The sequence below is a fragment of the Notolepis coatsorum genome (assembly GCF_963971535.1).
Source record: "Notolepis coatsorum genome assembly, chromosome: 12".
Taxonomy (NCBI): Eukaryota; Metazoa; Chordata; class Actinopteri; order Aulopiformes; family Paralepididae; genus Notolepis; species Notolepis coatsorum.
The window spans coordinates 9,058,604-9,074,102 of NC_140176.1; the positions used below are offsets into that span (position 1 = coordinate 9,058,604).

At 41.3% G+C, this 15,499-nt stretch overlaps 1 protein-coding gene across 1 annotated transcript; it reads left to right on the forward strand.

Moving 5' to 3' along the window:
• Positions 1-426: 426 nt before the first annotated feature.
• Positions 427-12,939, forward strand: ngdn (neuroguidin, EIF4E binding protein; the record flags this gene model as incomplete). The annotated part of the gene is made up of 11 exons (XM_084326315.1): positions 427-447; positions 723-782; positions 1,647-1,718; positions 1,814-1,951; positions 2,721-2,805; positions 3,531-3,583; positions 4,583-4,697; positions 7,342-7,516; positions 9,326-9,473; positions 11,504-11,576; positions 12,693-12,939. The coding sequence occupies 11 exons, from the start codon at positions 427-429 to the stop codon at positions 12,710-12,712; spliced, it is 960 nt and encodes a 319-aa protein (XP_084182441.1). The 3' UTR covers positions 12,713-12,939.
• Between the last annotated feature and the right edge of the window lie 2,560 nt (positions 12,940-15,499).

Below are 15,499 nucleotides of genomic sequence, written 5' to 3' on the forward strand. Positions count from 1 at the left end.
TAAATTACCCAGTATGGTTGTCAATATCCCAATGTACCCAACCCCCCCCACCCACCCAACCTCCTCCAATGTACAGTTTCTACGTCAAATGTATATACTCCCTTTTCTTGACTCCTTCTGTATCACAAACAGTAGGCCTACTGTATTTGCAAATCTGGTATGTCATAAATGTATAGATGTAGCAGTACTGACTATCTGTATGTCATGTATGTCATATATGTCCTGATGAATTGAAAATGGGGGACCCTGATGTAAACAAGACGAAAGTCTTTCTCTGGTCTGCATCCCCTTAACAATTGTGTGTATTGAGCTGTACTGTATTGTACCCATTCTGCAATCTGTTAATAAAGTTTCAATCAATCAATCAACCGTGCCTCTGGTGAGTCTGATTGTCCCTTCGCCGCTCCCGTACTGGATGGAATCAAAATGGCGACCTCCATTGACAACGTGAGTACACTACATTCCAGATACGATTTACTAAATTCGTTGTTTTCAAAGCGCTAAAACATGATCGTTATTTGTATATTACATTTGATGTGTAGATTTGACAAGTTACTGAAGTTTTTACGAGTGAAGACGTTACTGTCTGTAGCTAAATGGGCGTTACAGTGTAATAGAGGCTACTCATTTGTAGTCAAGTGACTGACTTAACGTTAACTAATTTATCAGAGTAGCCTATATTTGTTGTAGCTCTTTTACTTATGAGATTTTCTTTTTTGCAGAATCTAATTGACGAGGATTTACCCAAAGCTGTGCAACTATTGAACAGTCTCACTGGACAGGTAATAACGTTCAAATGTGCCTCTCTAGATAGCTGTCTCTTCTAGCTGGTTTCTGTTCTGTTTCAGAGGTTTATTGACTTTAGAAAACTGGTAGTAATCCAAATATAAAAACCGAGCTCGGTGATGGCTAAACGGAGTTATGTCCTTTGAAATGGTAAATAGATTTGGTAAACAGCCATTTGTTATGTAACGTTAGCTATAGCTACTATGTATGTATTTCAGATTCAATTAGCAGACAATCATCATTGATATGTTATAATCCCAATCCCTGCATTGTTTTTGCATAGTGAGAAAACATTATGTAACACGAGAACTCTAACATTACATCTGTTCTTGACTAAAGATATTTTTTATTGACTAATAGTCATAGAACTTTGTCAACTAATCGATTAGTTAGTTTAATTGACAAATCTGTAAACTGTTCTTTCCCCCACATGCATTCACGTAGAAGGACCTCTTTAAATCTAGAGTTTACCAGAGGCATGCTCATCGTTATTAAGGAAATTAGTCATTCAGCATGGGGGGGGGGGGGGGAGCATAACAAGTTTACTTGATCAACAAAGACTTGGACCAAACCGAGTGATTAATGGACTTAAAGGAACACGCCAACATTTTGGGAAATTAGCTTATCGTCTTCTCCAGAGAGACAAGAAGATGGATACCAGTTTCCTCTCTGTGCGTTCAGTAGAACGCTATTTGGCTGTATGTTAGCCTAGCTTAGCACAATGAATGGAAGCGGACATGGCTGGTAATTTCCCCAAATGTTGGCGTGTTCCTTTAAGAGACAGAACCTAATTACATCCAACTCTGCTATAGAATATAACTCCTATGTATCATCACTCATTTCATTTCATCTAATCACAGGTAGCTTCAGTCACTGGTCATGTCCGTGAGCTGCTGAGGCAAGTGAAGGATGGAGCCTTTAAGACAGCCAAGGTGAGGAAGCTGCTGATTATATCCCTTATCAAAGTTATTCTCTATATCATCATCATTGAATTGTACTTAAAGAGACCCCCCCCCTCCTCTCTCAGGGCTTGTCGTTCTTGGACCTGCGGTACCAGCTCCTGTTATTCTACCTGCAGGACCTGACTCACCTGATCAGCGTCAAGACGGAAGGAGGCAAAATAAAAGACAGTGCAGCGCTGAAGAGAATAGTCACTGTTAGGACGGTGAGGCGGCAAGGTTTATTTTTATTCTTTTTTCATTCTATTTATTTTCTGGGCTTTCTGTATTTTTCACCCATCCCAATTTAGTCGTTATGCCAATTCCCTGCCTGGTCGTTGCGCGCATTGCCCCACTGTCGGCCTGGGGAGGGTGTAGAACTACCACATGCCTCCTCCGATACATGTGGAGTCAGCCAGCCGCTTCTTTTCACCTGACAGCGAGGACTCTCACTGGGGGAGAGCGAGGACTCTCACCAGTAGGAACCGCAGTTTACAACGACCAGGACACACACCCCACCGGCTTCCCACCCGCTAACACTGCCAATTGTGTTAGTAGAGACGGCTGAACAAGCCGGAGGTACCGCTGACAGCTGGATTAGATCCCAGAGTCTCTGTGGTGGTAGGCGAGTGCTTAGTCCACTGTGCATATCATATCACTGCGCAATATTGAAGGCATATCAATATTCCAATATTCTGTAAAAAATAAATTCATTGGTTAACCAAACCACCCCCATAATGTAGCCTGAAGGGCTGTCGCCATCCCCGCCTTCACTAAGCAAGTCATCATAATATCATAATTGTTAATGTTTTCCATTGCTTTGTCAAATAAACAAGGAAAACTAATCCAATTTGTAAAATGTATTACATATATACATATATTAAAATGTACTACTTGTGGATTTGGAGAAATTAAAAACGTTCCACATAAATTTACAGAACAGACATTTTAATTCGGTGAATAAAAATCACCAATGACTGTTGTTTATGTTTTCAGGTGCTGGAGAAGATGCGACCTCTGGACCATAAACTGAAATACCAGATTGATAAACTGGTGCGCACAGCTGTTACAGGCAGCTTAGGTGGGTGGATGTAATGTAAATCTAAACACTTAGGAAACACATTAGGAACAACAGCTGGCTTCTAACCTTGTGATAACCCCAGCTTTTTAAATGTTCCCATGTTTAACCTGTGATTAATTAGTCATGGCTGGTTCACACTATGATTCAAATCATGACAATGTGATAAGAAGAAGTCTTTATTTGTCATGCAGATTAACACACGCACATCACACACACACACACGCATGCATGCATTGCCGATGAAATATCTCTTCTCTTCGCCAGGGACGCGACAGCCGTAGCGATCTGTTCCGCATGTTTTTCCATTGGGGTTTATCTTATTGGGAGGGGAAACCCTTGTGAGCACGGGGAGAACATGCAAACTCCGCACAGAAAAGCCTGGGAGATACCCCACCTGGGAACCTGGCAACGCGGCAACCTGGTCCCCAAGCGGGAATCAAACCCAGGACCTGGGGGTTGAACCCTAACCTTAACCATAACCGTTAAGTGAATGTTAAAACTGACCTCAACTCTAACTATAATGTGGTCGATAGTACTTTTTCTGATGAGGTCATGTTGATATTGTAGACAACGATGTTGTAAAAATACATACCTTTGTTTGCATGGATCCATGACATTACCTTCATATTCAGTAGACCTTCATATTCAGTAGACCTAATATAGTATTAATACTTTTTATTTTAAATACATATGTTGGCTTTCTTCCCCTTTTTAATGACTTTCAGCGGAAAATGACCCTCTACAACTTCGTCCTAATCCTGGGAATCTCATGAGCAAAGTAAGAGTCCATTTCGGACCTTTTGTCTAAAAGTCAGAATTCATTATTTTCCTATTCATGTCTTGTTTCATTATATGATTCTTAGTTGATAATATAATTTTGTCAGTGTGTTGAAACACATAACTGGGACATTTATATTTCCCCTCAAGATTTTTTTAATTTTTTTTTGTCCACTTTTTTTCCCTTCCCGTTTCTGTGATTTTTCTCCCCATCCCAATTTACCTCTCGTGCCAATTCTCCCTCCCCTGTCCTGATCGTTGCTCGCATATGCCCCCCACTGGCCGGTTGTAGGGAGGATAGAAGCCTTGCATCACATGTCCCCTCCGATACATGTGGAGGCAGCCTGTCACATCTTTTCACTTGCCAGCGCGGACTCATTTGGCGAGGAGTAACGTGTGGGAGGCTCACACTGCCCCCGCCATTTTCCTGACTTTGCTGTGCAGGCGCCCCAACCGACCTGTAGGAGTCGCTGTTCACAATGACCAGACTACCACCCTTCGACTTCCCACCCGCTAACTCTGCCAATTGAGTTAGTATGACGGCCGGCCCAAGCTGGAGGCAACGCCGACCCGGATTCAAACCCGGTGTCTCTTGCGTTGGTGACGAGCGCAATGTCCGCTGCGCCACCCAGCTGCCCTCTCCTCCTGTTTTTCTGTGTTTTTCTCCCCATCCCAATTTAGTCATGCCAATTCTCCCCTTCCTGGTCGTTGCTCGCATGTGCCCCTCACTGGGCGGTCTAGGGAGGGTTGATGGATACTATCCCATTTTCCCTCAGATTTTCATGCATTTTCTACATTTCACAAAAAAAATTTGACTTTGTCTCAGTTCCCCCCCCCTTTTTTTTTCTTTTTAAACAATGTCAGCCGTCAATTTCAGTAAGAAAACAACAACATTTTTTTTTGGACATATCAGGTCTGTGCAGGACAAGCACATTATTTATGGATGTTGGACAGGATGTTTCTTATCCTCCATGCTTTGTCTTTCACTCCATCCCCACAGCTGAGCGAGTCTGAGGAGTCTGAAGATGAGGCCTCCAACAAGGTAGCATCTGAGAAGACGGCGCCCTCTAGTGACAGGATATATGTACCTCCAAAGTTCGCCCCAATGCACTATGGTAATGTCTTGTCTGTCTCGTGTATGATAATTTAAGGTAATTTAAGGATACTCTCTAATAACACATCCAAGAGGGAATCTATTTGTGATTAAAGGGATAGTTCGGATTGTTGGAACCCTAGCCCTATTTCCTACTAGCCAATGATGATGGAGCTCTTATCTGTAAACTGACCGAGGCTCACTGAAATCTACTTTGTGTAGATTTTCATCTCGGACAGCTTGCACAGACAGGAGCTCGACCCCATTGACTTTGCATTGGTGTGTGGCCAACTATACGAAGCTTGTATGAGCACCAGCATGGATTGTGCTAAGAAAGGACACTACTGATCAACACCATCATTAGTAAGTGGGAAACAGGGCTAGGGGGGTTCCAAAAATCTGAACTATCCCTTTAAATTTCACTGGATTTGGAAGGAAGCCAATAGTGCATCACTCAGCAGTGAAAGCCGCTGCGATCAATACATTTAATTGATGGGTTACTCATTCAGTTTATTTTATGTTCCGTCTTCCCTTCTAGCTCATACTTGTGGTGATGCTGGTTTAATGACCTGTTTTTATTGTGTGTTTTTTTAAAGCATTATAACATCCTTTTATTTAGCAGCACTGTCTATAATATGGTATCATCGATGCATCATTGTCATAGTATACCTTCCCCCACCGGTAAAGGGCCACTTCACAATAAAACAATTCTGATTTATTTTGCACATAATCTCACACACAAAATGTTCTCCACTGAATGAAGAACGTCACTCGTTCTTAAACTGGAAGCGCGTTCTCGTACACCTGCATTTGCATACAGAAACGCCCCGCCAGCTCCTTATAAGAAGAGGCTAAGCATTGCACCGCGAGGTGTGCTGACCCTTATGGGGGAAATATTCTGATCAAAATTAGATTAGATTAGATGTATTGTCATTACAGCACAAGTACAATACAACGAAAAGAGTGCAAATGTGACAGTAAAGTGCAATATACAATGTACAGGTGATTTAAACTGGTTAAAGGCTTCATTTGGGAGAAATCATTCGTGATTGTGTTCACGTAGATTTTACAGACATCCCAGGAATTAAATAATTATAATAATAATAATAAATACGATCATTAACAATTACGTTTTACATCGTACACACACACACTGCAAATGACGGTGAATAAATAAATAAGAACTGCGGCATATGGAATATTAATACAGTCTATTCCACTATAGCTATATCTGCACAATTGGGTTTAGTTCTTATTTATTTATTCACTTTATTTATGCAGTGTTTAGGTAGTGCCTTTATTTATTTTCGTACATCACAGTGCCTCGTTGAGTCATGACTATAAATGTAAAACATAATTGTTTATGTTTGTCGTAAAAATATTGTTGTATTTATTATTATAATTATTTAATTCTGAGGATATCTACCGGTATATGAATCACCAATGATTTCTGCCATATGAAGCCCTTAGAAACACTTACGACTGCCTTTTCGAGTTCGTAAATCCTGTTCGTAGCTACGAAAGAAACTGTTAGATCATGCCCGAGAAGTCAAGTTACGAAGAAATTTGTTCGTAAGTTTCTTGTAAGTCCGTTTGATCATGAGGTCCAATGTCTCCAATGACATCACGTCATTTACTCTCAATAACTGTCTAACCAAATTAATGTGTGCAAAACTGTTTAGAGTTTTTGGATGTGTGTGAGATTATGTGCAAAATAGATCACCATGTCTTGGTGAAGTGCCCCTTTTAAGTAGTAGTATTAGCAGTAATGGTACTAACTACCTATTTGGATGAGTAGTACCAGTCCATTACTTTTAATGAACGATCTAGACTTAAGTCAGTGGACAAAATGTGATACACTTTCTCCACCAGTGAAATCAAACATCCTTCTGCATGTAAAAAAGCAGCATATCACCTCGGGTTACATTTGTATGGGATTTTATCCTGGTATACCCTTTTGGGGGAAAATAACTCTGGGAATAAACGGGGATTAGATGGTGTTTGTTCATAAACTACAACTTTACAGACAAAACACACAGAAATAAATCACGCTGAAGACCATCCTTTCCCAGAAATGGTCATACAGGCCAAATACAAGGGCAGTCGACGGGAACAGTGTCTGGTTCCCCAAAAGTACGCGTGAAAAAAGCCAAAGTACCCAGATTTGATGTATTGGACCCGTTACACTACACCAGAGTCGGGGTTGTTGTTAGACGAATTGAACCCCGATCAATGAGTGTAGGGACAAAGGGTAGACTCAGTTGATAAGGTTTATTAGCTTACATGGAACCCAGGAGAATTGGCGTGGAGAGACTCGGGGGGGGAAACACAAACGAGCTCCTCAGACAAGGAAAAACGATGGTCTATATAGGTCATAGGGATGGGTGTGTCCAGGTGGGAGAGACAATTCGATTGGATAGGGGGGGGGGGGTGTCAGGTGAGAGGGGCGAGGTAAGGGAGGGGGTGGGGTGAGTAAGGAGATGGAGGGGGTCATGGGTGGGGTGAGAGACAGGGTGTGTGAGTGGGGGGGGCGAATAGACAGGACTTGGGTATTCGGGAGGACAGTCTTGTGGGGGAGGGGGGGGGGAATTCTAATCGGGATGGTGGGGGATATACAATTATTCCACATGGTCTTCAGTACTCAGGCTGGTCCTCTCTCCCTGCAGACGGAGACAAGACGGAGGCCGACAGGAGGAAGGAGCAGGTGGATCGCCAGAAGAAAGCGGCGCTGCGGAGCTCCCTGATCCAGGAGCTGAGACAGCAGTACAGCGACGCCCCGGAGGAGATCAGGGAGAAGCGGGACTTCCAGACGGAGCGGGAGGGCCGTGAGGAGCTGCACAGGTCAGCCACTTCAGCGTCAACCACGACGCAAAGCCCATCTGTGGCTCTATTGAGTTTGTTGTATATTAATTTATGTCTGGTGGTGGACCACCGGAATCACAGAATATTTTTTCTACGTTTTTTTCTCTTCAGCCACTCTGCTGATTCTTTTTTTAAATAATATTTTTATAAATTAAAAAGTGTTTTAATATTTCATTAACTAAAATATACGTCACACCCTGTGCCTCTCCCTGCCATCTGCAGGTGGCTAATCTTGAGTTTCTGACCCCCCAGTAAATTAACGAACTATCGATAAATCCAAAAATAATTAAAGTAGAGGGTTTAATTCAGCGTGGACAGATTAATTTGCTTCCACTACTAATGATGCAGGCTTGATATGTGGCGAGAAATTAGCGAACAAAAACGTCACTAGCCACCTAAAAAAATCTAAAGCATGTATTTAACAAACTCAAACATAGTTTTATATTAACTTAATAAATAAACAAAAATGAAAAATCTACTTATGTCAACGAAAATGTCCAGTAGGCCTAACTAAATAACAGATATGCGCATAAAATGCTGAAAACAACCATCTGTACTAACCAAGCAACAAGAGTATTTTAATGAGGCTATTATTATTATTATTTTGCAACAAGATGGCTTACATAGAACATAAATAGCCTGTCAGTCGGATTTGTATCCAGGGATGGGGAATTCCACAAGCGCCTCTCTCCTGATGGTTGAATCTGTCTGACGGCGCACTGGAGTAGATAGAGAAACTATATGAAATATAGAAATACTGTAGATGCGTTTGTTAGAGAAAACTAATTTCAATAATATATGCCTTATTCTATGCACACTGCCAGCCAGCCTTAATAAGAGATATACACTTTCCATGTTGACAGAGAAGATAATCTCCCGATTCAGATACAATTGAACACAAACGGTTCCAAAGATATTTAATGTTTGTCTGCATATTTTCACACCGCCAACAAAGTACTGGGTCTCTTATTCGGATTTTCTGTCACTACATTATTTTACTTCTCAGTTACTGCCGCCAATGAAAATCACTAAATCAGCTCACTACGCATGCTCAGACTGTTGTTCTATATTATTTGAGATATCGCCACCTACTGGCCCGGCATGCTTGTTGGAGCAATTTATATGCGTTTCTGCGTTTACGTCTGGACGGAGGTATTTTTTAAAACCCTGCCATGTGGACAAGGATTTTTTTTAAACAGAGCGTGAAAATATCCGCTTAGAAAAATATCCATATACGTGTAGTCGGGGCCTAAGTAATGGATGACCAACAAGGTCATGACGCCTCCAGCTTAGTGTTGTCATGACCAGGAATCATTCTGGTCTCTGTTACAACCAAGCACACAGTTCTTTCTTTTCCTCTCTACTTCTTCCTCCTCTGCTGCCTCCCGTTCTTCACAATTGCTGTATTCTCCCAAATAGATTGAAAGAAATGTTAAAACCAACCATTGGTGTGTTCTCCTTCCTGGTCGTTAGTTTATCAAGTTGATGAGTCGGCTGTTCTTAATAATAATAATGATAATAAATTGGATTTAAAGAGAGAAGCGCCACGGTTGATAATGAGTAAAGCTTTGACAGCTGTGCTCTTTAGTGTTGCTACGGTTACATTCGGTAGTGGATGAATTTAGAACGGTGATTCAACTTGAGCCGAATTACGTGTGCATTTAGGCTAATGGTTTTAGCGCACACCTGTTGGGCCAATCAGAAAAGTATTCACCCAGACCATGGTATAATGACTTTTTTTTTTACCAGATGTAATTAAACGCCAGGTTGTCTCCCCCCCCCCCACAGGAAGAACTATGAGGAGACTATGATGGTGCGTCTCAACATGACCAAGGACCAGAGGCAGTCCAGGAAGAGGGGCATGATGGGAATGTCTAGTCTGAACAGCATCACACACTTCAGCGACATCACCGCTCTAACGGGAGAGGGGGATATGGTAAGCTTGGCCCGAGGAGGGATGATACACAAGAGACCACTTTATCACAGTTTTTTTTTTATTTAATACATTATAAAGAGCCATGATGTCATTATTAGTATCTCTATTAGCTAGTCCACTTAGGGTTCATATTCTTTTCCAAACCCAATTTTCACGACTATCCCATGATATATAAGTGCAATTTCTGACCACGGCGTGTGAATGTTCAAGTGTTTTTGTTGAACGGCTTCTTTGAATGTCTCATTTTAATTAAAAAGCCTCTGTACAGGAAGGCAAGCGGTTTTTTGGGGGGGGGGGGGGGGGGGTCTTGGACAGGAGTTTCCTGTTAGATAGTATAGTTGAGAGAAGACAGAAAAGCAGAAGTTGTGTGTTTTCATCATCACACTGCGCTCGTTACCTGCTGTCCACTTGTGATGAACTAATAAAGCATGTAGGGAGGTGAGCTGGATTTATTATTGTCATCATTGTGGCTTAACCGTCTCTAGTGTGGTAGTGAAAGGGTTAACCGTCTGTAGTGTGGTAGTGAAAGGGTTAACCGTCTGTAGTGTGGTAGTGAAAGGGTTAACCGTCTGTAGTGTGGTAGTGAAAGGGTTAACCGTCTGTAGTGTGGTAGTGAAAGGGTTAACCGTCTGTAGTGTGGTAGTGAAAGGGTTAACCGTCTGTAGTGGTAGTGAAAGGGTTAACCTTCTGTAGTGTGGTAGTGAAAGGTTAACCTTCTGTAGTGTGGTAGTGAAAGGTTAACCTTCTGTAGTGTGGTAGTGAAAGGGTTAACCGCCTGTATTGTGGTAGTGAAAGGGTTAACCTTCTGTAGTGTGGTGGCAGCGAAAGTGTTAACCATTTGTCGTGTGGCAGTGAAAGGGTTAACCTTCTGTATTGTCACAGTGAAAGGGTTAACCCTTTGGTAGTGTAGTAGTTAAAGGGGTAGTCCATGTTTTTCATATTTTGTCCATCCAATAAGCGCTGGACCAGAGTTCTCCTTTCTGAGCTGCTGGAAGACAAGAATGTTAGCGTTTGTAAGCATCATACCAGGGTTGGATTCCTTCAGTTCAATCAGTCCAGGTGGTTTTGGTGTGTGACTTGCCGAGGTTTGACGTTTCCGTCCACAGAGATATCTGCCGTCGCTCAATGGAGCTAAATCTGCATTTTGTGGCACTCAAAAATCGGCCAAAAAATTACATTTTACAAAGTCAACAGCAATGTCTCTTTCACACCAAAAGTATCTGGATGGATAGATGGCAGTACTCTTGTGGAAGAGGGAAATCCTGTCTTTTGTATGTTGCATGAAACTTCCCCTTTTAAACACAAATTGTCATTTACTTGCTGATGATGGAACATCCCTTCTCATTCCGTCCGTCAACAGGTTGGATAATACAACAATAATAATAATAGATTGAATTTGTACCGCACTTTATATTTGTGAAAATCTCAAAGTGCTACAAAGGTAAAAAGTCAAATGAATAAAAACAATTAAAATGAATAAAACAACCAATGATAATGGAAGAAACATACAGCCGAAAATCTAAAAGTAAAAGAATAATTCAGGCAAATGCCTTGTTAAAAAGAAATGTTTTTAGGTCCCTTGTAAAAACCTCAACGGACTGTGGTGCTCTCGGATGGTCGGGGAGGGCATTCCACAGCCGAGGAGCAGCTGAGCATCTTCATGTCACATGTTTTCAGTGTTTACAGGTTAGATAATAATAAGCAGCATGCTGGTGGAAGTCGATTCAGGGACACAAAATGTGAATATTGCTCAGTGAAAGAATTTAGGATGTTTCATACTTCTGACTTCCGCTAGCATGCTTGAATCAAATAAGCTTGTGGAAAATGTGGACTATCCCCTTTAAAGGCATACTTGGGGAGAAATGCATGTGTGCTATGTTTGCCGTTTGCGCGCAGCACATTATAAAACTCGGGATGGGGGAAATATTGCGAATAGGCACATCCCTCTAGACTAGTCTACACAATATGAACAATCAGCACTGGCATGAATTTAGCAGTTAATTCTGACACTTCCTGTTTCCTTTGTGCAGGATGGGGACAACCCTATGCGCAAGAAGAAGAAACCCATGATGAAGAAGAAGACGAAGAAGATGAAGGGGAAAGGTGAGAGTAGAGCATTTATATTCTTCATGACACTCATGTTTGACACCTTAGTAAAATGGCTCTGAATAAAGGTCCTGTGTTCTGTTCTTGAGGGGGACATGTTTATCTACCACTTCCTTCAATCTGTCAAACATGTTTGAGAAGTTTCTTTTTTTGTTGCAAAGAAACTAGTCAAAATCGAAGTTGTTATTTTCCAGCACCTTTTTCCTACCTTGTATTCAACAATTTTGGTGGGTGTAGCAACACACCACATTTCTAATTATTTATTTCCATACCTGCCTGGCCTCCACACCCAAGAGTAAAAACATTTTTACAAACTGGGCAGTACATTAGGTAGGCAGTGTTCCTGGCCCCAAAAAACTGAGATAATTGATTAATTAAAGCTTATTTATTGCTTGTGACTCCCTTGTGACATCATAAGCAATAATTCTGAACAGCTTGAGACTTTTAACGCTGGCGAGCAAGGAGTACCTAATATGTGATTGTTCAAAAGCATCTAAACATTACTCTCAAATCCATACAATGACTAGGCAAAACCCATTTTCCTTATGTCACCTTTAAAGGAACACGCCAACATTTGGTGTAATTAGCTTACCGTCTTCTCCAGAGACAAGAAGATAGATACCAGTTTCCTCTCTGTGCGTTCAGTAGAAAGCTATCTGGCTGCAAGTTAGCCTAGCTTAGCACAATGAATGGAAGCGGACAGTGCCGTTTAGCCTAGGCATTCTCCAACTAACACCTCTCCCGAAGGCTAACGTGCAGCCAGATAGCTTTCTACGGAACGCACAGAGAGGAAACTGGTATCTATCTTCTTGTCTCTCTCTGGAGAAGACGATAAGCGAATTTCCCAAAATGTTGGCGTGTTCCTTTAAATAGATAGAGGTTTTGTAGAACATTTGACAGTATAATGTGCCTCACCTTGATATAAGTCCATACGGTCACCAGTAGATTCTGTGGTCGCCGTGTGGAGAGTGATTCATTCACTCCCATGTGTTTGTCAAATCCAAGTCTCCTGTGCTGCGGTACAAGAGCTTTGGTGCCATTTACATTATATCTGCAAAAGTGGATCAGTCTGACTCCATGTTACTAACCACCCAATCACTCCCTTCTCCGCAGCTTTAAAGAGACACAGATAGGACTGAAGAATGGAGACCAAGCTTGCAACACGAACTGGAACAATAGAAACACTCCCATATAGTTTCTATGACACATGTTGTACTGACTCAACCTTTATTAAATAATACAAGCCAAATGTATAAATGTTGCCTTTGGAAGAATGAAAATTAACAATTGATCAGTGTAAACCATGCGTTCCCTACTACTACTTATGCAGTACGTGTGTATGAGCTTGTATTTCACAATTAACATGTAATAAAAACATATTTGTATTACTTTGATGGGATTTGTTGTGTGTGTAAGTATTTCAATCAAGAGCTCCCATTAAGAGTCCCTTTGCATCACAATAAGTGTATACCATTAAAAAGTCCCAATAAAATACTAACGATATCCCTGAATAACCAGCAGGTGGATTGTTCAGGTAAATTGAAGTAGAGTTTAAACAGCATTTTGAAAATGATTACCTTTCTTTGCTGTGAATTGTAAATATGACTTTGTGAATCGTTATCTCGCTGCAGTAGTCTGGGTCAAGAGCATTCATTGTTGAACGGTTTATTTGCGGCTCCTCCCGGCAGCGTGTTGAAGTGAGCAACACTTGACCCCTAACTGGTGTGTAAATCAGACATCAATTGTAAAGCACTTGGGATATATAAATGGTCTATTTACTACACGTTCTGCACTGTATTGAGTTAAAAAGGAAAAACACCCGCTAGTAGTAGACTAAACTAGTTACTACTCGGTTCATTTTACTGGTTCAAACGTCCACGTTGACATTTGCCTTTTATCATCTGCTGGCTGACGTTTGGAAGCGTCCACTGGTTTTGCCTTCTGCTCCTGGGAGGTCTGGTCCTGAACAGCAGTCATTAAATTGGTAGAATTGCTCTCAACGGGCTCAGGTTTGTCACCACAATGGGTCGTATCCGGGGGGCGTGTATATTTTCCCTAACGGCGTTGCACTCCCGCGTTCGGTTTGCACGATCTGATTGGCCGCTGACGTTTTTTAGTGTTTGTAGCCCAAGCTAATTTGCAACACCGTCCCTTAAAAAAGGGATGACATACATTATAAAATAGGACATACAGTAGGTAAATAAAGATATTTTGATGTAGACATGATCCAGTAAAACACCAAATTATGAAATGTTCTTTGTAATTTCAACATGGAAGATAAATGGGCGTTCTAAACTATCTGAAAGCCCTCTATTAAATTATATATTTCAAATGAAACCTGGATGTTTGTTCTTACAAGTGTCTTCTTGTTGCAGATCTCGTGAACACATTTCACAAGGTCGCCCTCCTTAGTTGCTACTTACCATACCCATGTCAGGGGGGTCATTCAGCAGTAATGTTACATTTTCAGGTCACTCCCCTCACAAAAGCAGATACTTTCAATCGGTAGAACCAACCCCTCTGCCACAATGGAGTTTGTCGGTTGATGATTTGTTGGAGAATGCCCGTCAAAATGGCACCGGCGTTTTTCATTCAAGTGGCTACTCCCCTTAACCCTTTCACTGCCACACTACCAAATGGTTAACCCTTTCACTGAGACTGATTGAAAACTTTATTAACAGATTGCAGAATGGGTACAATACAGTACAGCTCAAAACACAATTGTTAAGGGGATGCAGACCAGAAAGACTTTAGTCTCGTTTACATCAGGGTCCCCCATTTTCAACGACAACACAGAAGGTTAACCCTTTCACTGCCACACGACAAAGGGTTAACCCTTTACTATCACACTACAGACGGTTAAGCTTCTGTAGTGTGGTGGTGAAAGGGTTAATTAAATAACTGCCAGATATTGAAAGATGAAGTAATAAAAGGAAAAGGGGGCAAAAGCACTTGCTCCTGGGACATTCTTTGACCATTTTACCGCCCAAAATACCAAAAATATCCAGGAATTCTATAATATACTATAATTATAGTACTTAAATTAAATGGGAGCCGACAAGGTTTTTGCATCCAAATGTTACCTAAAGTCTCGACTACAGCCGTGTGAAATCTGGCTGCATTACCTTTTGGTTAAAAACTCAAACAAGGAATAATCAAAGTGCCCAAGTCGAGGCACGAGCGTTCTCACGCTGCTATTTACAATCATCTCGGGAGCTCAAAAAGCCATTTTCCATTATTGATTATTGTTAGGATGTGGCGGTGGAAAAATAGTGAGGCAGGTTGTAGTCACCCGGTGGTTCTTTTCTTCATCAGTGGAAACACAGGCTGCAGCACAATTACAATAACGTAGCATTTTACATATAAAGAAATGCCATTTGAAAATATGAGCAAAAAATACAAAACGAAACTTTTCATACAAACAAAATATCACTCAACAACTAGGCCATTGGCTATAAGGCTGTGTCTCTTCGAAGCCTGCTTTTACTTTCTCCTCTATCCCAGGCTTTATCCCGGAATAGACATTTTACACCTTAAATAATTCTGTACAACATGGATACATCACTCCATACTGACCTACCATTATACAACACTAAACTGTACAAGTATATTCCCTTTCCATTATGAAACCCCCGCTGTCCTCTGCCACACTTGGTAACTTCCGAATCTCCCCTCCAGAAAGGATTAAACACCAGTACTGATGTTGCAGCCTAGCGGTTAACAGACTCACACAAACACGGTCTCATTTTTACACAATGTCTTTATTTTTTTTTCTAATTACAGACTCATGGGTTAAAAATAAAAATAAAAAAAGCAAAACATCTTTTTTCTTTTTTTAAACCCTCCCCCCCCCCCCCCGTTTTCAATAAACCAAACCGCTCCACACAAACCCCTCCCCTAACCCCACCCCCAAAATAAAA